We start from the raw sequence: 23,258 nt of genomic DNA, 5'->3' as shown, positions 1-23,258 counted from the left end.
ATTCGGGAAATATAACAAAAATTCGCGAAATATCCGAGGAGAGAAAAGAAGGCGTCCACGCATAAGCGTTGAGCGAATCGCGACCGCGATGAATAATAAGCGGTTGGCCGCGACCGAGTCGCAAATTGATTACCTGGGTATGCAATTCGGAGGGGTGCGATCCACCTCCCAGGTGGCGAACAGCTTCATGGGCACGGGCCGGGTGGCCGGAGCAGTCACCTTGGTCCGTTCCGCCATTTTCGGCCTAAGCGGCCCACGCACGACACCGATCTATCCTAACGTTTCACCGCGTCCCGCGGCTCGCAGACGACTATCTCATCAATGACCGTGAAGCGTGGCTGGGGCAGACGGAATGGATCGGCGACGGAGAATCCGGCTCGCCCGTGGCGCCGTCAAGCCCGGGTCGACCGCAGGGAGGAGGAGAGATTCGCGTTTATTGGCTGACGCGCCGCGACATCTGGCGTCAATTCCGCGCGATATTATCGCGTTCGAGATTAACGTTACCGACACGTATCATAGGCCGGTATTCATAGTCCGATCTTATATTTAAGATCGTCTTAAGTCTGGTCCGAGGTTGACTTAAGACCTCATTCAACCAATCAAATAGCTGCGTAGCATTTTAAGCTCGAACTTAAGACGATCTCAAATATAAGATCGAACTATGAATACCGGCCTTAGTATCTCAAGTAACAAATTTTTTTAATCCTAGTGATCCCAGTGGGAGAAACAAAACGCAGCACTGGGAGTTTTCAATACTGCCAACTTTATCTTTTTTCCCAACACCGACTAAACATATTTTCGAACGCACTAGTAATGCGTTATTATTGTAATAATAAATTATTGTAGACCCGGCCTAATAGGTAATTTAAGCCTTAAGAGATTGACCAATCACAGTCAGTATGAAGAGAATACTCGGCTGTGATTGGTCAATCTCTCAAGGCTTAAATTACCTATTATAGACTCGGCCTAACAGAAAGAAAAAACTAAACAAGATACTTATAAAGCGGCGTCTACAATGAGATTTTAAGGAGACCTAAGACTTAAGAAATTAATCAATCACAGTCAAGTATTAAGAGAATATTTGATTGTGATTGGTCAATTTCTTAAGTCTTACGCTTTAAGTCTCCTTAAAATCTCATTGTAGACGCATAATAAAATAAATATTCGGGAATATTTATATTTAAAATTTGTTATAAAGCTAAATACGATTCTCTTTTCGAATTTAATTAAATAATAAACAAATTTCCGAAAAATACATGTTAAAGATTTTTATGTATAAAATAATTTTACAATTAAATAAATAAATTTAGGAAAATATAAAGAATCCATACAGCACAGAATATTGCAGCAATATTGCGGTAATATTGCAATGTTGTTGCAACAATAATAATAATATTGCCGCAATATTGCGGTAATATTGCAATGTTGCTGCAATGTTGCAACAATAATAATATCGCCTTAATATTACGGTAATATTGCAATGTTGCTGCAATGTTACAACAATAATAACAATATTACCGCAATATTCTACGCTGTGCGAAAAATATCTTTACATAAACACAAAAAATTTATGAATTGACAAACGCAATTAACAAATGCAAAATTAATTCCCGCTGAAAAATTATTCGCCAGAGAAAATAAAACTACTCCAAAGTGAAGTATGGCGAAGTCGGCCATCTATCTCTTCACATCGTCTATGGGGAAATATTGCGAAATCGGACACAGATGTGCCTGCTGCTGCCAGTTCGCGGCTTCCACAGAGCGTGTGTGCATATTGAAGTGACATGGCTACGAGTATTTCCGAGGAAATCGAGGTAATTGCAGCGCGAGGATGGAAATCGCCGGACGATCTCGCGCGCGGGGACCCGAGAAATTCGCGGATCTCGACGGAGGCGACGATTTCCCGACGTCCCGGATCCACCATCAGGACACTCTCTCTCTCTCTCTTCCGGAGTTTTCCATATCCTTCCCTCCGCGTCCTCCCACCCCCCTGGTCCCACGTTACCGAATATTCCTTGCTTGGGAAATGTCCTAAAGCCGCAAGCTACGAACGCTGTTAGACCGGTTGTCTCGACAGTCGTTTATTATTCCACGAATAGTCCGCCCAATTATCGCGGACATAACGCGAGAATTTTCGAGGGGGATTCACGTCCGCGAAAAAATGTACACGGTACAGAGCGATCGCACAGGTTAACGTGTATCATCGGGTCATAAGGTCGTCCGTTTCGCGGGCCGACACAAGCGAATAATCCGATCCTATCGATATAATAACATTAATAGCATAATAATAATATTATTAATATTTATAGTATTAATTAATAGCATGATAATTATATTAATATTAATAATAATAGTATTAATATTAATATAACAATATTATTCATTAATAGGATAATAATAATAATAATAATAATAATAATATTAATATTAATATAACAATATTATTAATTAATAGGATAATAATAATAATAATAATAATAATATTAATATTAATATAATAATATTAATATAAATAATAATATATTATTAATATTTATAATATATTAATTAATAATATAATAATAATAATAATAATATTAATAATAATTTAATAATAATAATATTAATATTATAATATTAATAATATAATATTAATATTATAATATTAATTATATATTATAATATATTATATTATAATTATAATAATTATATATTAATTAATGGCATATAATGGGATAAACGAAGATAAATCATTTTCCAGGAAATCGATCGCAAGCAAAACACCGAGGTGACAAATACCGGCGAGTTTCCGCCTGAATATCTGATCAAGCATCCGCTGCAAAACACCTGGACCCTGTGGTACTATGAGCCCGATAAGAATAAATCGTGGGAGGAGAGCCAACGGGAGATAACTAGTTTCGATACGGCCGAGGATTTCTGGAGGTCCATCCTTTTTTATCTTTTTTTGAGATATACGAGATACGTCGATATTTTATATATATATTGTAGGACGTGTGAATTGACCAAGAAAAATTTTTTCTCATCGACAGCTTGTACAACCACATAAAGACAGCCTCCGAGCTGAGACAGGGCTGCGACTATAGCATGTTCAAGCAGGGAATCCGGCCTATGTGGGAAGACGATCAGAACAAATGCGGCGGGCGATGGCTAATAAATCTAGATAAGAGGCAAAGAACTACAGATCTAGACAATTTTTGGTTAGAAATTTTGCTTTGTATGATTGGAGAAGCGTTCAACGAATATTCTGACGATGTGTGCGGGGCTGTAGTGAACGTGAGGCCAAAGGGAGACAAACTTGGTATTTGGACGTCAAATGCGGATAGCGCGGATAGTGTTATGGAAATTGGGTACAAAATTAAATTCCTTTTACTGCAACTGTTTTAATAAATTTTTTGTCGACATCCTTGTTAACAGATTATTTTGATTTCAGTCGTAAACTGAAGGAAAGATTAAGGATCACGTCTAAAACGACTATGGGATATCAAGTGCATAAAGATACTATGATCAAAGCTGGCAGTCAAACAAGAAATACATATACACTTTAAAAATATCACTAAATTTATTGTCACCCTTAAGTTGTTCATTAAGATATTAATTTCTAAAATTACTAGATGAATTATTGATAAAATTATTTAAAAAAAAAAAAAAATTGCTGAATGAAATATTAATAATATAATTGTGAGTGAAAGCATCTCGTTAAATTATATTGCAAAAAACTAAACTTTATTTTCGAAAGCATGTTATGTCATCATTGTAGTCATGTTTTCATATGATGAGGAAAATTGAGTAAAAATTAATAAATATATGTTTCAAGTAATTCAAGTAATTGAGATTAATTAAAATTAAATTCAAAGTAGATGAAAGAATGTCGATATAAACATTTGTTTAGCAAAGAGATCAGTATGTGTAATTTAGATCTAGTTTAGAAAGTACGCGCAGGCTGCTGTATTTTCCTGTGGCTGATAACCTGCATGTGATCATAAAATCACATGGTTAGGTGTAATTTACACAACTTTATCTTTCAGCAAATAAATTCTTGTAATTTGTAATATTTTTCTAATATACACTTTATTAATCCTTGCCTAGCGAATATTTGATTTATTAAAATCCATTTTTGCTGTGTAAAATAATTATTTTTTTTTCTTGATATATTATAATACATTTTAACGATTGATATTTAGCTAGGCAAGGGTTAAAAATTGACCATGTACATTAAACTATGTGCAAATATATAAAAATATTTAACAACTAAACTATTTAACAATGGATAGTTTAAATATCAAATATCTATCTTTTCCTACACAATTAAAAAAAAAAAAAAACCCCTATGAACGGAATTGTCCAGATTCTGTATATCATAAATTTTTATCTCAATACTAATTCTTCTACAAGTTCTTTAAGATCTTTGCGTCTTCCTTTTTCTAAAGCACGTATTAAATTTATTGCCCATTGCTCGGTATTCGATTGTGATATGTACATTCGCAAAATCTACAACAAAAATTACATTTTAAAGCATGTACTTATACATATACACACACACAATTTTACCTGATAAGATTGCTCCTTCAAATCAAAAGGATATTTGCTTTGTATAGCATCGATTTCACATTCTCTAATATTTAAATGTCTAGCTACATCTCTCCAGGAGCGACCTAATCTATCCTTCAATTGTAATAATACTTTAAAAGAAAAAAATATATATTGTAGATATTGTAAACATACATGTGAAAAAATAAAAAAAAAAATAGAAACATAACTTCAACGTGGAACTTTAAAAATACCTGTTTGTTGTAGCAATTTTCTCCTGTCATTGAGATTGTTTCTTTCCTCTTGCTCAAAACATAATGTTTGTGTAGTATGACTAAATGATTCAGCTGAACTTTCTAGCGTAGACTGAGATAAATTAGAACTAGATGGAGATTCTGAGATTGAGGATGTCGGAACTGTTGTAAAAATAAAAATTACTATAATTTAATATCGCATCAATAATAAAATTCGAAGTAAAAATTAATATTTTTAAAACAATCTTCAATTTTTAGTTCCAAATTACACTATTTTCTTAACAAATTTTTAAATCAAAATTATTTAAATAGAAATTAAATAAACATTTCTATTTAAATAAAAATTACTTAAATAGAAATTAATTAAATAGAAAATAGTGTAAATTCTCAAATTAATTTTATATAAAATTATGTAAAAAATTCTAATCCCCTGAAACTGCTTTGTCATTCTGGTACAAGTTTGTCAAATAAAATAAATCGAGTCCATAAATCTAAAAAAACATTCACCTTCGTCACTTTGATACATATTACACAAATACAATTGTGGCATATTCTTTACGAAATTTTCATAATCTTGCAGCTTGCTTTCCAAGTTTGGATCAGCAACAAATTTCTTCGATATGTATCGCAATGGCTCTATTTGATCATAACTGACAATACCCCGTTTTTCCAGCAGCCTTATTAACGTTTGCAGATCTGTCACCTTGCTTAATTTACGTTTGGATTCAATTTTGTGTTTGTAATAAAGTTTCAATTCGTCCAAAGTTCCGCTGTTAATGAACAGCTCAGCTTTGCTGAGAAATTCTTGACGAAGTATATCGTATTTCTCGAGCATCGTGTCTGTCAACGAAAGCCCCTTGAGATAAGCAAATTTAGACCTTTGAGCCAGATTTACACGGGAATACCCGCGCAATAATATTTACGCATAGATAAGATTGTGATCTGGAAAAAGCATCTTTGAATAGATATCTTCGATTTAATGGAATGCATGAATGTCCAAAAATACTTACATTAAATATACCTCTTCTACCTCATTAAATATACTATTCTGAACCTTTTATAAACATATTCTACAAACATATTTATATAAACGTATAATATATCACATAACATTTTATAGTTTGACAATTGTTGACACATTCACACATGTGATACGCACTGTTGCCAATATTATATATTTTCATGTCTACAGAAAACCTTTGCGTTCAAAAATATGTTTGGTCGGTGTTGGGAAAAAAGATAAAGTTGGCAGTATTGAAAACTCCCAGTGCTGCGTTTCGTTTCTCTCACTGGGATCATTAGGATTGTATGGGAGCGTCCCATTTGACTACGTTGCGATTGACCACAGCCAATTATATCGACTTGTGCCTAGGGTAACCAGCAACGATTAACCAATCAGAGAGTCCTATTTTGAATTGGCCAATTGGCGACGTGGTCAATTGGGTGCCACCCGGATTAATTGGATTGTGAAACTGGGCCTTAACGTAACGTAATGCGATAAGATGCGGCCTCATTGACGCTAAAAAGTAGCGTCAACCATTGGTTGAACAATGAAGCAACTATACTTACCTCTTTGTTCAACCAATGGTTGACGCTACTTTTTAGCGTCAATGAGGCCGCACCTATATGGAACACCTTGTGCGGTGGCCCTGCGTCCGTTGTAAGTTGGACTTTAACAGCAGCAGACGACAAGAACACAGAAGTGTCAAACTACCATATATGTGTAATTTTTACTGGCCGGAGAACTGCAGTGGAACGTCAATCGAAAGGAAATTGTTGCGACATAAGTATTATCTACAAATATAATTTTTCTAATAGATATGATAGAGAATCTCGCAGCAAAATTATGCTTGCTACTGTCGGAAAATGCCAATACAGGTGATTACAAATGAATTGTGGTTTTATATTAATTAAAAATTGAGAGTATAACATGCAGAAGTATAACATCGAGAAAATATTGATGTATGTAATTTATTGTTATAAAATATATAGAATATTTTTATCTAATATTAAATTACATACATACAGGGTGTCCCAAACTTAACGAATCAGCCGTTAATGGTAGATTCCTGAGGTCATTTGGAAACGAAAATCTTGATACCAAAATGTTGAGGAAGGTATAATTTCGACGCTATAAAAGATTAAATATTACCAATCGGCGCGTTACGTTGTTCTAACTCAGGGACATTGCGTAATAAGAGGTTCGCGTACAACACGATAATATCGATATCGATAGAGGGATCAATATAAGATAAAAAATAGGATTCTGCAATTTTTTTGCGCGATTTTCTATGCGATAATAGTCAGTAGGTTTTTTATGAAGTCTTCCTCAACGTTTTGGTATTAGAATTATCGTCTCCAAATGACCTCAGGAATCTACCATTAATGGCTGATTTGTTAAGTCTGGGACACCCTGTATAATTATATTTATATATTAATATAATTACATTATGTGTATGAGAGAATATTGGGCAACGCTTAAAAGTTAGGAAAGTATTTATTACAACCCAATAGGTGATTTCATATAACTATGCTGTTTCGAAATTATTCATCAGAAGAGGAAATAATTTTCTTTATTTTTTACTAGCCGAACAATGGAAGCTACTGGGACAGGAGAGAGATGGTTCGATACTTATCAGTTGGGTGGAGGAATCAGAAAAAGGCAATGTACATACATTATGTACTGTAATTGGCCGTTACGACCAGATTAACAATAAATTACAAGTAAGAATGATGAGGAAATCTTTATTCATATTATATAGAGATATTTTTAATATCACTTTGATTGTGCGTTTAGGTATTATACTGCTTTCCAAAGGTATTAAATATCGTTCAAGCCACAGTCAATCAAAATCATAATTTATTAGGATATGTAACGAAGCAAAAAGAAAATCACTTGGAGCCAGCAGATGCCAATGAAAATCGCTGTTCAGACAACATTAATGCAACCGATGAACTTTGCAGAGAGCTTTATAGAGTATTTATCATTGAATTGACGACTGATGATGACAAAATGCATAATCTAGAGATAGAGAGATCTAAACAAGTGCGGATACAATTTTTATATAGAGAAAAAGAGCAACTCAATGTAGACAAATTTTTGGTGCTAATACATCATGAATGTAAGTAAATTTGAAAGTAACTTATATTGCAATTACATTTATAAGCTTTGATTAAAATATGGAATCACTTGTAAAAATAGAAAATTAGAATTTGAAGATGAAATATTTAAATCAATAAAAAAATCTTTGCTTTACTTATTATATTAATTAAATCTTTACTTATTATATTAATTATCTTGACTTTATATTAATTATCTTGACACATTTTTATAATTTATATTATGTATCTTTTCCAGGTGTCATGATATACACTGTTCAATTTGATACATCTGAAAGTGATTTAAGGCCGATAAAAGAATTAAAATCTGAAATACTTGTAAAAACCTTTATATGGGCTCAATGGGATATGATTAATCAAGTTCTTTATCATATACATCATCGACGAATACCCGCGAGTGTAGTTACTGAGAATGATGATGAAAATAATTCCAAATCTTCAAAACCGACACTTAGCGGTCTTCAATTTCATGATGACTTGCCTCATGAAACAGTGGTGAGTATTTTTCGGTGACAAGAATCTCAACCATCTCTCTAAACTTGTGTACTTTTGCAATACTAACATTTTGTGGACAGGATGAGTCCTTAGAAATTATTTTCTAAGATAACTAAATAAATATTGATTTTACACAAAAGTGTTAAATAGTTTGAAGTTAATTTTGAAAGAGCTATATTTTGATTAGCTTAGCTTTTTCTAGGTAGAAGTTTAAATAAAAGAAGATATTAAATAAAATTAATTTAATTTGTTCAAAAAATTATTTTTATTACTCATCCTGTTTTCCTGATTTTCATTTCAAAGTCACCTCCTGCCTCCCCCATGATCAAGGTATTTAAAGTCATTAGATTTAAAGTCATTTGTTTTTTATGCTACAATTATAGCTAATTAAGAGTAGAACCTTTCATTTAATTATATAAAAAATTTGAGATGTTTTACAACTTTATGGCTCTTTGGACCTAAAAAAAAAGCTAAGAAAATCAAATGCAGCCTTTCAAAAGGATTTAACTCTTATTTGAAACGTTTTTGCACAAAACAAAATTTTTACGAGGATATTTTGAAAGACAATTTCTAGTGACTCACTCTGTATATTGCTAATATAAACAAGCCAATTAATATGCTAATAAATTTAATATACAACACATACAGGGTGTTAGAAAAGTCCGGAAACGGTCAATTATCTCCGAAAATAGTGGTCCTATGGGAAAATGTTTCAGACAAAAGTTCTAGGGTTTTAAGTGACGCATTACACAGTAATATTACTATGACCTTGAAGAGTATTGTTAAGGTCACGTCAGGATTACCTTTAATTTCTTAAACAGAACCCCTTATTTTTTTATTACATATTCTTGTAGCTTATCTCGAGAGCTTTCCAAAACACTATAATTAAGTTAGTTTTCATTGAGTACTTTCCGAATTATGGGACTTGAAGTCATTTCTTAATTTTACATAAACCGTAAAATATCTTGTAAAATATTCATTTTTTGATTATGTTACCTTAATACTTTTATGTACAAAATAATGAGAGGAATCAATTAGTGTAAAGAAAACAGTTATTTTTAAGAAAAAATATGTAATTGTTAATTGCAAATTACATATTTTTTCTTTGAAACAACTATATGTTTTATTTACACCAATTGATTCCTCTCATTATTTTGTACATAAAAGTATTAATGTAAGATAATCGAAAAATGAATATTCTTCTAGATATTTTATGGTTTATGTAAAATTAAGAAATGATTTCGAGTCTCATAACTCGGAAAGTACTCAATGAAAAAATATTTTATTATAGTGCTTTGAAAAGCTCTCGAGGTAAGTTACAAGAATATGTAATTAAAAATGGGGGCTTCCATTTAAGAAATTTAAGATGACCTTCACGTGATCTTAACAATACTCTTCAAGGTCATAGTAATATTACCGTGTAATGCGTCACTTGAAACCCTACAACTTTTGTCTGAAACATTTTCCCACAGGACCACTATTTTCGGAGTTGACCGTTTCCGGACTTTTCTAACACCCTGTATGTATCTACTAAATTAAACTTTGTAGCAAAATGTGCATGATACACTATGTATTAGCGTAACATTTGTGTTGTATCTTTTTAGCTGAATATCCCATTAAATTTACCACTACTATCACCGTCCTCTAATTGCGGGACTTACGAGGACGACGTAATACCCCTACGAGTCCACGATTGTTCTCTAGATCTCATAGTAGTGTCGGATACCAAGGGGATGGTTTGCGTTTGTCACTACTACCTTTACCGACCCGTTCAGCCACCTCAGCACGTACTTAACTCCTTGAACGAGTCCAACACGGTGCACTTCGCATACTCGGTGACGCTTTTACATCGCAGCTGCGTCATCCACTGTGTTATACCTGGTATAACGTGGTCGCGCGCCAAGCTGATGAGACCGACCTTCGCAATCTACGAGGGCCATCATATGATAGTGTTCGTGCCGGGGCTGTTTGCCCATCTTCTCGAGATCGGTGTGAACCACGAGCCCTGTTGTCACATACTATGCGGCCCACCGCCGTCGATACCGTCTCGCGTTTCCTATCTGGTGCCCTTGCTCGACCTGGATAACACCAGCAAAGGCACGAGAAAGAATTCCTACAATCCGGACGGTAGTTCCCTCGCGAATTCTAGCAGTGTACTGACGATAGACTTGCCCACTCTGGATCTGGTGCCGTTGACAATCCCCCCGGACTTTCTCATCGAGGTCTTTCGCAAGGAGATCTCGGTCGAGATCCGTCTGGGGATACTCCATTATTTTCTCTGTCATAAAAACGACACGGAAGTAATCGCGGAATTAATGTCCATTGTTGCGGAGAAGCCACGCTCGCTGGACATCCCGCGCTTTATGCAAGAGATTCTTATAGGCGGCTCTTACGCTCTAGTGCAAAAGAATCTCCTCGCTGATACGATTCCGTTGCTGTCCCTGTTGCCCGTTACTACAATCGGGGATTACATGACGTTTGACATAAAAATGAACGATTTGGACATTACGCTGAGCCACGAGAAACTCTGGAACACATCGGTGATGTTGCTCTCGCCGCAGCAAAGGCTCGTTCCTTATCGTAGCGATCTATGGACTAGGCTGTGGGATCAGCTAAGTAAAAATGGTGGCGATAAATTAAGATTCAAATCTAGCCATATTGCGGAGAAGCTATTAGTCTCTTTAGCTTGCTATCAACCAGAGGCCTTGTCCAGATGCAGCACTCCAATGTCACCAAGTGGAGGGTAATAGAATCGCTTTGTACTCTAATTCTATGCTTAACTAATTGCATGCGTATGTCGCATAGTGTGAGAGTAATGCAAAAGACTATGCTATCTGCATGTTATTTATTATTTTTCCACAATCGAATAGACTATGATAAAAAAATACATATACAGGGTGTTAGGAAAGTCTAGAAACGGTCAAATATCCCCGAAAATAGTGGTCCTGTGGAAAAATGTTTCAGACAAAAGTTGTAAGATTTTAAGTGACGCATTACACAGTAATATTATTATGACCTTGAAGAGTGTTGTTAAGGTCACGTGAAGGTCATCTTAAATTTTTTAAATGGAACTCCCTATTTTTTATTACATATTCTTGTAGCTTAACTCGAGAGCTTTCCAAAACATTATAATTAAGTTAGTTTTCATTGAGTACTTTCCGAATTATGGGACTTGAAATCATTTCTTAATTTTACATAAACCATAAAATATCTAGAAGAATATTCATTTTTCGATTATCTTACCTTAATACTTTTATGTACAAAATAATGAGAAGAATCAATTGGTGTAAATAAAACATATAGTTGTTTCGAAGAAAAAATATGTAATTTGCAATTAACAATTACATATTTTTTCTTAAAAATAACTGTATTTTCTTTACACTAATTGATTCCTTTGTACATAAAAGTATTAATGTAAGATAATCGAAAAATGAATATTCTTCTAGATATTTTATGGTTTATGTAAAATTAAGAAATGATTTCGAGTCTCATAACTCGAAAAGTACTCAATGAAAAAATACTTTATTATAGTGCTTTGAAAAACTCTCGAGGTAAGTTACAAGAATATATAATTAAAAATAGGGGATTCCATTTAAGAAATTTAAAATGACCTTCACGTGACCTTAACAACACTCTTCAAGGTCATAATAATATTATTGTGTAATGCGTCACTTAAAATCTTACAACTTTTGTCTGAAACATTTTCCCACAGGACCACTATTTTCGGAGATATTTGACTGTTTCCATACTTATCTAACACCCTGTACATTTATTCATTTATTTATCATTTAGCTTAAAAAATTTTTATGTAAAATAAAAAGAAAATGTCTTATTGTCCCAGAACTTCAATAAACAATAAATGATGTGAATAGATTTGTTGCAGTACCTCTTGGAGATTTCATGGGTAATCGCAGTATCAAGTTGGACTCGGGTTTACCGTTTAACGAGACTGAAAGTTGCACCGCTTCGAAGCAGGAGCATATCGTTTCCGTCAATTTACGTGAACTCTCCATGTACCTTCTGAAAAACGGCACGTACAACACGTCGACCATGCATACGCGAGGCTCTTGCACCCCGTTACACGTTCATGCCATGGCTACGAGATACGTGGCTGCGCAATTGGAAGCTTCGCGTATATTATGTCAAATACTTTGCAGGGCGGCCGGCGTCGATCCAAGAATCGAGCAAGAACGTGGATTTAATCTCATGTACGTGAGACGTTCTTTTGGCATAAAATTTAAAATTGATTGTTCAATTTTGATTCAGTGTAAAATATAATGTAAACCTGTAATTCTTTTGCTTTTAAGATTTTATATTTTAAAATTTTCTTCCATCCAAAATTCCTAAAGTGAAATATTCATTTAAAAATATTCCTTAGAAAAATATTCATTTTTCGATTATCTTACCTTAATACCTTTATGTACAAAATAATGAGAGGAATCAATTGGTGTAAAGAAAACATACAGTTGTTTTAAAAAAAAGTATGGAATTGTTAATTGCAAATTATATATTTTTTCTTAGAAACAACTATGTGTTTTCTTTACACCAATTGATTCCTCTCATTATTTTATACATAAAAATATTAAGGTAAGATAATCGAAAAATGAATATTTTACAAGATATTTTATGATTTATGTAAAATTAAGAAATGATTTCAAGTCTCATAACTCAGAAAGTACTCAATGAAAAAATACTTTATTTTAGTGTTTTGAAAAGCTCTCGAGGTAAGCTACAAGAAAATGCAATGAAAAATAGGGGGTTCCATTTAAAAAAATGCACTTCCGGTCTGAATCGCTTATTTCCGGCCGGAACCAGAAGTTGAAAATATCACCATTCGATAGAACGTACCCGATTTATAAAGAAAATGTTTTTACTTTTTTGAAATAACCAGTTCTCTAGTTGATCTGATCTGAAACACTCTGTATATGAAATATTCTCTTATAATATTGCTTTCTACAGAGATCAATTGGACGAGGCGAGACGATGGTTACTGTTTATGCTTTTGCAACGATACAGACACGCAATAGAGAACATCGCATTCCCGGCACCACAGGGATTCGCATCATTTTTCACTTATCTCGGCTACCGCACTCTCAAGTATTCAATGTTTTTACAGTATGTCGAACGTTCAGTGTTTGAACTCCAAGTTGACGTTACCAAGATCATTCTAGCCGGTATGCATCTGCGACAAAAAATTGCTTTACTTATATTTAACGTTGTTTCTCAAGCGCAATTCAGATGGAAGATTTTAATGTCCCATCCCAAATAACTTTCTTATTTTTAATTTTAGAAAAAGATGTTTCAGACAAAAGTTGTATGGTTTCTAGGGGGACATAAGATGGTGCCATTAATTTGACCTTGAAGAGTCACATGAAGGTTACGTGAAAGTCATTTTGAATTTCTTAAATGGAACACCCTATATATTTTTGCATATTCTTGTAGCTTATCTCGACAGCTTTCCAAAACACTATAAATAAACATTTTTTCATCGAGTACTTTTCGCGTTATGAGGCTTGAAATCATTTCTTAATTTTACATAAACCATAAAATATCTTGTAAAATATTCATTTTTCGATTATCTTACCTTAATACTTTTATGTACAAAATAATGAGAGAAATCAATTGGTGTAAAGAAAAGACATAGTTATTTTTAAGAAAAAATATGTAATTGTTAATTGTAAATTATATATTTTTTCTTCGAAACAACTATATATTTTCTTTACACCAATTGATTCCTCTCATTATTTTGTACATAAAAGTATTAAGGTAAGATAATCGAAAAATGAATATTTTACAAAATATTTTATGGTTTATGTAAAATTAAGAAATGACTTCAAGCTTCATAACTCGAAAAGTACTTCATGAAAAAATGTTTATTTATAGTGTTTTGGAAAACTGTCGGGATGAACTACAAGAATATGCAAAAATATATAGGGTGTTCCATTTAAGAAATTCAAAATGATCTTCACGTAACCTTTATGTGACTCTTCAAGGTCAAACTAATGGCACCATCTTATGTCCCCCTAGAAACCATACAACTTTTGTCTGAAACATCTTTTTCTAAAATTAAAAATAAGAAAGTTATTTGGGGTGGGTCATTAAAATGGGTCACCCTGTATACAGATATTTTAAACTGATAATCTTCTGTTTAGATATAAGTGATACGAAAGAGAATGTCGTTCAAAAGTTGAAGTTGTTGTCCTTCTTGCCGAGATCTCGTGCAAAAAGACTCTTAAATCAATGGCTGCATCCAGTTAGCTTAATGTTACGAGCCAGAGAACATGCCGCTAATATTTTGTGCGGTGAAGTATCTCAGAGTCGAACTGGAAGCCGAACTTTACAACATCGGAATCATCACAATAGTGAGTTTAAAGAGAAATAAAGTTTAAAGAATAATCTTTCGGTATAAATATGATCTCTGGCTAATGGAATCTAAATTACTTCCAGGTTTGGCAGCATTTCCTTCCGCAGATCGTTTATCACCCTTAGATACCTTTTTGGATTTGCTTACTGCAAAAGGTGCAAAATATTCAACGATATTCTTGCTTAATACAATCTATTGTCTTTTGAATTTTATTAATTAAATTTATTTATAAATTTTAAATTTATTTATTTATTAAAGTACAATCTTCATTTTTCAGCTAGTCTCACAGAATTGGATTTCGGGCTATTGATAGAGGCAACAGTAACATCTACGGAGGATTTTCTCTAATGGAAATTAAGTTTAGTATTTGTAATCAAAGAATGTAATAAGTGCTTTCTTTTTAATAGATAATCAATTATAAATAATACTTTAAACTTTTGCGATCGAAATATTTTTTATGTTTATTAAAATAATTTTTAATAACTTCAATATAAAAAGGATAATTAAATTACATTACATAATTAAATATTACATTAAGTATTACATTGTAACTATTCATAACTATGTGTGGAGATTGCTGATAAGATCTCTTATAAAAATAATTCTCATCACTGAGAATTTAAAAATGAGAAATGGCAACAGAGCAAACATGGTCCATATTCTGAACCTCTTTTATTGATAAAAGTGGCTTGTAAGTCTTCTGATTGGCTGTAAGCCAATTTTAGAGGCACTTTTATCCATAAAAAAGGGTTCAGATATGGACTTATATCTATTAGAAAGCATGTATTACATTATATTGTATTACATTATATTATTGTTCTTTTCACATTTCTTTATCGATATATCAGTATGTATTGAACATGCTCAATATGAGGGAAAAAAGACAGTATTGTTACAACTTATGCTATATGTATAAGAAAATTGTAATATTAAATCAATATCTCTCTCTCTTGTCGTAATGCACAACTTTTATATAATTTATGACATTACACTTGGTACATCAAATGTGATGTAATGAACTGATATTTATAATTGATGATATATATGTTTAATAGCTATATATGTTGTGTGTTATTTCATATTAATGACAAGATGATAAATAGATTAAATGTATTATCATGTAAAAAAGTGTTCGAAGATCCATATGTATCATATATATATATACAACACATACTTATTTAGTCAACTATATATCATGTATAATAGATATAAAAAATAATTATAATATTTATAAGGATCGAAAATATATTGTGAGAATAATTAATTTTTCATCTCTCCTCTTTTTAAGTCAGTTTCTTGCTAAGTGTGATACGGGCTTAAGATTTGCTTTAAGGTATATATATATATATATATATATATATATATATATATATATAAAATTATGTGCATAATTTTAATTCGTTAATTGAAATTATGTACATAATAAAAATTCGGGAATTAAAATTATATGTCCATAATTTTTATTCCCGAAAAATATTTATGTTATAACATAAAATAAATTTAGAATTAATATTTTGTCTAAACATAATTTGAATTCTGCATTTTCAATTATATTATAGCTAAATAATAATTTGATGAATTATAAATATGTCTAGACATAATAATAATTCCTTGTTCTTGAGTATTATTTAAATGTGATAGAATTTTTGTGATGATATTAAATAGCAAAACGGCGTGCCATACATATATACATATCACACGTATCTTCTTAAAAATTAAAAAATAGAACTACAGAAAAATAGAGCCAGACTGACTAAGCCTGAAAAAAATTGCACACACGTGCTACAAATATTAAATAAAATAAAATAGTTACCTAAGCCACAACTGAACACGTTGCAACAGGACCGACTTTTGATCTCGAAACAGAAACAATCCCACTTGCTACTCGCTCCCCAGTGGCATGGTGTTTAACGGAACGCGCCAAAACCACGCAGCCAATCGCCTTGCGCACGTCACGCGAAGTAGCGCACTAGCGCCACCACGGCCGCACGCAGCGCCATCACACGGAGACTATACCTAACTGTACCTTACAACTCTATATTTATGAGTGATGGCTAGAAATATTTACAAATGTATCCGGTGAAGAATATAATAGAAAATTTAATAAGAGATTGAGTCAAGCCCATGGAATTTTCTGAAATGTTTCTGTAATTGTAAGTTTTTTTTTTATTTCAGTTTCATACACGCATGTATATCTTTATATTTTTGCATGTTTATATTCTTAGCATTAATCATTTTTTATTAAATATTTACAATATTTACAATATTTTTTATTAAATATTTACAATATTATTAAATATTTACAATATTTAAAATTAAAAGGAATATATTGTGGAAATTCTGAAAAGAAAAGGCAAAGAAAATGAAGGAGAGAAAGAAAATAGAAGAAGCGAACTAGGTATATTTTGGAGGAAGAAATGTTAAAGTTTGAAGTTTAATGTTAAAGTTTTTTGCTTTTTTTTTGCTTTTGCTTTTTGTTGAAAAAGACTGAGTACAGGCTGTGATTAGATAGGATAATTAGATAAAATATATATATAAGTGTACGAGGTAGGAAATAAATGAGGAAACAAAGTATGTATGAATGAGACTAAGGAAACATTGTAAACCAAGTCCCGCTTCTTGACTGTAAAGTTGAAGTGAATAAAGTTTATGTATAATATTTAAAATTATAATTTAAATAAAAAATTAATATTCAAATTAATATTTAAAATTAACTGCAGGTTCTTGTTAAGATCGAATTATGGCAGACATCACTTTGACGAGCGAGCAAACGAAATTTTTAGAAGAATGCGAAGAGGAGTTTAAAAATCGCTACACAGAAGAAGATAATGATTTCATGAAGATTAAAACACCGGAGCCAAAGAAACCACCAATTGTGGATCCCTGGTACAATAAACCGCGTAGACACGACTGGTCACGTCAGCACCAACATCAGAATCATGGTAGACGTAATCATCATTGGGATCGTCATAATAATGAGAGAAATGAAAAATTGGAACGACACGCTGGTAAACATTTCATGCATCATCGGCAAAAGATGTATTAAGACACAATAGATATTGATGCAAGCACAGGGATTTGAATAACATGTGGGAATTGAACTTACAGTTCTCATTATTTATACATATTTCTGATTAATGGATGATAAAGCACTTTTTTTTTCTATATATGAGAAATAAGTTTTACATCAGGGTGATTTAATAATGAATAATTTTAGATTTTATTTTCTTATCCGTTGTAATTATTAACATGATGTGTAAGCATTATAGTTATTTATAATTTGCTTTATTATATATTAAAGCTAAGAAATCATAAGAATACATTTTTCATAATATAGTGATTTGTACAAGATAAATAAAAAAAAATTTGAAATCACATTGGACTTTATAGTAAAAGATACAAATATATTTGTATGTATAATATTTATGCTCTTAAACTTTTTAAAAGATGCACTTGTCAAGAGATGTGCCGATAACTTATAAAATAAATAAATAGAATATACCGAATATACAAAAACTAACACTGATTCAAATATTTAAAATATGAATACAGGTGTTTTCTCATATACAATATTCTTTCTTTGGATACTCCAAGATTATACATTAAAAAAATTACTCTGTTTTTACTTTTATCACACTTGCACTTTCTTTCTGTAAAAGAAAATTAATATACAATCGAGCATCTTAGGAAAAGAAAGAATATTATAATTTTACAGATAAATTTACAGGCAATTTCTATAATCTAGTAATTTTCTCGATTTCCATTCTAATAACGTATGCACAAAAATTATTTTATCTTTAATTAATCTTTTCACTCCAATGTAAGCTTGTGGCTGAAGGTGAATAAGTGCAGAATAATGCAAAGAAAAAATTTCTACTTTAGAAAACACAGCCAACTTGAAATAGAGGAAAATCTGAAAAAGAAGAAATTGACTGTATAATAGTTTCTAATAAATCCATTCATCCTATAATTCCACAACAGAATAGTCGCCTAAATAATCAAATCAGAAACCATTTAATTTTAGCCAAGTTTCACATGTCCCTGATTAAAAGTTGCATGGAACTACTTGTCTGATAATGGATATGGATTTAGAAAGCGAAAAATAAAATAAAAGAGAGCAAAATCAAGAGAATTGGGATTGCACAAGAATTAGGACTAAAAGTAACCATTCTGAATCTTTAAAAGGAACACTTTCATTCGGCTACATTTTGTTACACTTCCTATGTAAAAAATAAAATAATCATATATTTTCAGTCTTTGAAAGGAGGAGGAGCGGGAGAAGAAGGAAAGGAGGAAGGTGCGATTGGAACCTTTTTGAGAATTGCAACTTTTTTCTTTGAAATTTGGGATGCGATAAACCCTAATCCTCTTCGACCATGCGGAGTAATTACTTCCACCGGTTCTGTACGACCCTGATCATTTTTTCCAAGACCTTTCCCTGGTTTGTATCCCATTTTCTTCATCATATTTTGAATTTTTAACGCGTGTAACACATTGCTCCTGGTTTCATCAATATGTGCGTTGTTTGCGGTCTCACTCTCTCGAGTTTGATTCTCCTCCTCTACGTTATTAACGATATCCCCGTTATTTGATTTTTTTCTGTTAACCTTGTGTATATAATGTCCCAATCCTTTCCGACCACGTTGAATAACAGTTTCCACTGGTTCAACACGACCTTGGTCATTTTTTCCAAGACCTTTCCCCGGCTTGTATCCCATCTTCTTCATCATATTTTGAATTTTCGACGCGAGCAAAACATTGTTCTTGTTTTCATCGATACACGTGTTGCCTGTTACCTCATTTTCTCGATTATATTTTTCCTTATCACCGATATTCGAGTTGTTTTCCTTAGTCTTGTGTCTGCATATATCTTCATCATGATTCTTACTGTTTGTTTCGTCATATTTTAACGAATTACTATATTTTTTATCAGTATCATTTTCAGAGGAGGACTGTCCGGACATTTTCCTTCGAGTAATTTAAACAATTACACAATCATTGTTTTCATAAGCAGACATTATGTTGTGTATAGGCATCGCTTGAATAATGATGAAAGTAATTATTAAGCGAATCTGCTGTCCTCAGTTTAACATCCTTATTACTCGAAGCATTATCTGCACACCCAGAAAAAGAACTATTAATAGAAATTTAATAAAATAGAACTATTAATAGAAAACACTTTCTCTTAAATTTTAAATCTTTTTTTAAATTTCCTTTAATTTTTTAAAATTTAAATCTAAATTTTTTAGATGAATATTTCATTAAAGTAAATAGATCTTCTAATGAACAGAGGTGACAGAATTTGTTGGAAAAATTCAGAAATGATATTGTAAAAAAAGTAATACAAAAATAACATTTGTTGATTATTAATTGATAGTGAACGATAATAAATCATCAAAATTTCAGTAAAATTTATAGATGGAATGAAAAAAAAGAGATCCTTCTGTGATATAGAAGATCAAAGGCAATTATGTAAATTTCTCGAGCTTATATATTCATTTAAATGAAAAAATGTCTGAATAGACAGAGGTGAATGTCAGAAAAATTAATTGCTTACCGAGGAATAAACTAATGGAAGTAAGATCAGTATTCTATTTAGCACATGAAAGAAACTTTACGGATCCAATAAACAGTAAATGTCAAGATATAGCACTTCCCCCCTATTTACAATACAGTCAGTAAATTGTGTGACAAAAGGTTTGGCAAAGATGCAATCACACATAGACGTAATAACGTAATGCGATAGAACCCTTATATTTTGAACCCCCTATTCTGAATAGAGAGGTCTTTCGATAAACTGGAACATCCCCCTCCTTTGCACTATTTTTTTATTATAAATTATGTAATTTTATTATAAATTATTAATAATTTTTTATTATAAATTTTATTATAAATTTTATTATAAATTATTATAAATTTTATTACAAATTATTATAAATTTTATTATAAATTATTACTAATTTTTTATTATAAATTATTATAAATTTTATTATAAATTATTATAAATTTTATTATAAATTATTACTAATTTTTTATTATAAATTTTATTATAAATTATTATAAATTTTATTATAAATTATTAATAATTTTTTATTATAAATTATTATAAATTTTATTATACATTTTTATCATAATTATATAACTTATATAATAATATATTATGTAATATAAATTATATAATTATAAATTATATTTAATTTATATAATTATAAATTATATAATTATAAATTATAATTATATATTTATATAATTTTTATTATAATTTATTATACATTTGATTGAAAGTCTCATCCAGGGCGCGTTCTAAAATCTGAATTTCAATTGGCAGAGAAACCTTTGCTTCTGATTGGTTAATTGAACGCTATCTTATCTCACGAATAGAATTTCCGAACACATTCTCAATTTTAATGACTGCATCATATTGCGATTATTTCATTTTTCACGTGAAACACTTTTTTTTCGGGCAAGAGAAGAAAAATTGCGAGCGAGGAGAATTTTCTTTCTATTGTTTTGGAAAAAATCCTGGCTTAAAATAAAGAAAGATTTAAAATAGAGATTTTTGAAATAAGGGAAACCTCGAACGTGTATCGTGCACAGCTGGACTTTGAAGTGAAAAATAGAAGAATAAACCTGTAAATGTATAATGTGTACATCTCACTAAAAAAATAAAATAAGGAAAATTTGAGAAATTTTTTTTTTAATATATACAATATTTCGAATTGACACGTGCATAACATCGTCTAATTTGACATTTCAGCTCCCATTCATTGTACATATAGTGCTTTTGGTGACTCGGAAAATTTGATAAAATAGTGGACATTCATGCTAATTTTTTATCAACAAAATTGATTGTTGAATATATGAATTAATAATAAATGAAAATATCCACTTGCAAAAATGTGGGCAGACACTATCCTAATTGTATTCATCAGCGTATGTACAGCGTTATTGGGTGAAGGTAAAACTATATAAATTTTCTTATATCTGTAAAAATAAATATGTTAAGTTAGATGATAAATTTGAAAGGAAATGCATATAAAATGCTTATTTTGTTTTAATATATTTACTCGATGCTTTTAGGACTAACGTGGTTAATGGTGTACAGAACTGAAAAATATCAAAAATTAAAGGCTGAAGTTGAAAAGCAGAGCAAAAAGTGTAAGTTTATAGAATAGATATGTAATTTTAAACATCTATAATATATACAGGGTGTCAGGGCAATCTCTTGCCAAAAAAAAGCTCTTGTAGCTTATTTTGAGAGCTTTTCAAAACACTATAATAAATATTATATTTTTTCATTGAGCACTTTTCGAGTTATGAGGCTTGAAATAATGTTTTAATTTTATATAAACCATAAAATATCTAGTAAAATATTCATTTTTCGATTATCCTACCTTAATACTTTTATGTACAAAATAATGAGGTATCAATTGGTATAAAGAAGACATAATTGTTTGGAAGAAAAAAAATATATAATTTGCAATTAATTATATATATGATTAAATTATATATATTTAATATAATTATATATTTGCAATTATATATATATATATATATATATTATGTCTATAAAAATTGTATATATAAAATTGTTTTATCTGTTAGTGGAAAAAAGGAAAGAAGCACATGGCGATTCTCTAGACAAACAGCAGAAAAAGAAGATTGAGCGAGAGGAGGAAAGATTGAAGAACAATAATCGTGATTTGTCTCTTGTGAAGATGAAGTCAATGTTTGCAATTGGATTTGCATTTACAGCGCTTTTAAGTATGTTCAATAATATATTTGATGGACGAATTGTTGCCAGATTACCGTTTGTTCCAATTAGCTGGATTCAGGGCTTGTCGCACAGAAATCTTCCTGGTGACGATTATACCGAATGCTCTTTCATATTTTTGTACATATTATGCACTATGAGTATCAGACAGGTAAATTTCATTTATAATTTCACATTTTATACGTATTTCAATTTCTATAGCAAGATATTTTTATTACATGTTTATCTTTAATTTTAGAACATCCAGAAGATACTTGGCTTTGCACCATCCAGAACTGCAAGTAAGCAGAGCGGTAGTATCTTTGGACCGCCACCTCAACAATTCAAATGAATACACATTTGAAGCAAAAATAATTAGATATTTATAGAGATTGTTTTATACTTCCTATTGCTCAAAAGTCGAGATTTATTCTTATATTCATTAATTAATCCTTATAATATCAATTTTTTGCTTGCTATTCCATTGGGAATTACATTTAAATAATGTCCTCAAAAATAACTTTTTTCTTTCATGAACATTTAAATATATAAATAAAATATAAGTGAATCTGTATAATATATAACATAAATATTTAATACGATAATTGTCAGGGTTGGGTAAGTTTATATTTTTTTAAAACTAAATTAAGTTAAAGTTAATGGGTTAAAAAATTAATTTAGTTATGTTAAAAGTTATACAAATAAAAAATAACTCAATAAAAGTTACGTTAAGATTAAATAACGT

The 23,258-nt window shown here is 31.1% G+C and overlaps 7 protein-coding genes across 12 annotated transcripts in view; 4 read left to right on the top strand and 3 right to left on the bottom strand.

Annotated features, from left to right (window-relative positions):
- The window catches only part of LOC105256923 (phosphofurin acidic cluster sorting protein 2), a 28,618-nt gene extending 28,254 nt beyond the window's left edge, over window positions 1–364 (bottom strand). For all 3 annotated transcript variants that reach the window (XM_011267210.3, XM_011267220.3, XM_011267227.3), the window contains exon 1: window positions 134–364. In XM_011267210.3, coding sequence (XP_011265512.1) covers window positions 134–237 — 104 coding nt within the window. In that variant the 5' untranslated portion in view covers window positions 238–364. The remainder of the gene's footprint in view (window positions 1–133) is intronic.
- A 1,306-nt stretch (window positions 365–1,670) lies between these two features.
- Window positions 1,671–3,632, top strand: LOC105256939 (eukaryotic translation initiation factor 4E). Its single transcript, XM_011267238.3, has 4 exons — window positions 1,671–1,814; window positions 2,741–2,922; window positions 3,030–3,347; window positions 3,431–3,632. The coding sequence occupies exons 1-4, from the start codon at window positions 1,785–1,787 to the stop codon at window positions 3,543–3,545; spliced, it is 645 nt and encodes a 214-aa protein (XP_011265540.1). The 5' UTR covers window positions 1,671–1,784; the 3' UTR covers window positions 3,546–3,632.
- Window positions 3,633–3,784: 152 nt separating this feature from the next.
- On the bottom strand, window positions 3,785–5,933 carry LOC105256948 (fas-associated death domain protein). The gene is made up of 5 exons (XM_011267250.3): window positions 5,792–5,933; window positions 5,289–5,723; window positions 4,782–4,943; window positions 4,549–4,679; window positions 3,785–4,488 (listed from the first exon to the last, which is right to left on the bottom strand). Exons 2-5 carry the CDS (start codon window positions 5,614–5,616, stop codon window positions 4,366–4,368), a joined length of 744 nt encoding a protein of 247 aa, XP_011265552.1. The 5' UTR covers window positions 5,617–5,723; window positions 5,792–5,933; the 3' UTR covers window positions 3,785–4,365.
- Window positions 5,934–6,451: 518 nt separating this feature from the next.
- On the top strand, window positions 6,452–15,208 carry LOC105256954 (protein pigeon). 2 transcript variants are annotated; one of them, XM_011267264.3, is made up of 10 exons: window positions 6,455–6,659; window positions 7,369–7,505; window positions 7,579–7,903; window positions 8,140–8,396; window positions 10,001–11,139; window positions 12,269–12,604; window positions 13,356–13,570; window positions 14,549–14,758; window positions 14,844–14,915; window positions 15,038–15,208. In XM_011267264.3, exons 1-10 carry the CDS (start codon window positions 6,602–6,604, stop codon window positions 15,106–15,108), a joined length of 2,820 nt encoding a protein of 939 aa, XP_011265566.1. In that variant the 5' UTR covers window positions 6,455–6,601; the 3' UTR covers window positions 15,109–15,208. The 2 variants fall into 2 exon arrangements, with proteins under 2 accessions (XP_011265574.1, XP_011265566.1); XM_011267272.2 differs by lacking the exons at window positions 13,356–13,570; window positions 14,844–14,915; window positions 15,038–15,208 and having other exon boundaries at window positions 6,452–6,659; window positions 14,549–14,637.
- Window positions 15,209–16,752: 1,544 nt separating this feature from the next.
- Window positions 16,753–17,982, top strand: LOC105256968 (RNMT-activating mini protein). Of its 2 annotated transcripts, none has more exons than XM_011267284.3 (2): window positions 16,753–16,913; window positions 17,481–17,982. In XM_011267284.3, exon 2 carries the CDS (start codon window positions 17,501–17,503, stop codon window positions 17,804–17,806), a length of 306 nt encoding a protein of 101 aa, XP_011265586.1. In that variant the 5' UTR covers window positions 16,753–16,913; window positions 17,481–17,500; the 3' UTR covers window positions 17,807–17,982. The 2 variants fall into 2 exon arrangements, with proteins under 2 accessions (XP_011265586.1, XP_025266245.1); XM_025410460.1 differs by lacking the exon at window positions 16,753–16,913 and adding an exon at window positions 17,092–17,158.
- Window positions 17,983–18,423: 441 nt separating this feature from the next.
- On the bottom strand, window positions 18,424–20,502 carry LOC105256974 (cap-specific mRNA (nucleoside-2'-O-)-methyltransferase 1-like). Its single transcript, XM_011267296.3, has 2 exons — window positions 20,318–20,502; window positions 18,424–19,874 (listed from the first exon to the last, which is right to left on the bottom strand). The coding sequence occupies exon 2, from the start codon at window positions 19,722–19,724 to the stop codon at window positions 19,011–19,013; it is 714 nt and encodes a 237-aa protein (XP_011265598.1). The 5' UTR covers window positions 19,725–19,874; window positions 20,318–20,502; the 3' UTR covers window positions 18,424–19,010.
- Window positions 20,503–21,205: 703 nt separating this feature from the next.
- LOC105256983 (calcium load-activated calcium channel) lies at window positions 21,206–23,016 on the top strand. Of its 2 annotated transcripts, none has more exons than XM_011267309.3 (5): window positions 21,206–21,392; window positions 21,518–21,718; window positions 21,841–21,918; window positions 22,366–22,685; window positions 22,773–23,016. In XM_011267309.3, the coding sequence occupies exons 2-5, from the start codon at window positions 21,658–21,660 to the stop codon at window positions 22,863–22,865; spliced, it is 552 nt and encodes a 183-aa protein (XP_011265611.1). In that variant the 5' UTR covers window positions 21,206–21,392; window positions 21,518–21,657; the 3' UTR covers window positions 22,866–23,016. The 2 variants fall into 2 exon arrangements, with proteins under 2 accessions (XP_011265611.1, XP_025266229.1); XM_025410444.1 differs by having other exon boundaries at window positions 21,279–21,398.
- Window positions 23,017–23,258: the final 242 nt, after the last annotated feature.

This window comes from Camponotus floridanus, unplaced genomic scaffold (genome assembly GCF_003227725.1).
Source record: "Camponotus floridanus strain SB8 unplaced genomic scaffold, Cflo_v7.5 scaffold32, whole genome shotgun sequence".
Classification (NCBI taxonomy): domain Eukaryota; kingdom Metazoa; phylum Arthropoda; class Insecta; order Hymenoptera; family Formicidae; genus Camponotus; species Camponotus floridanus.
Note: the sequence above shows the minus strand (reverse complement) of the source record. Positions and strands in the feature narration are given on the sequence as shown.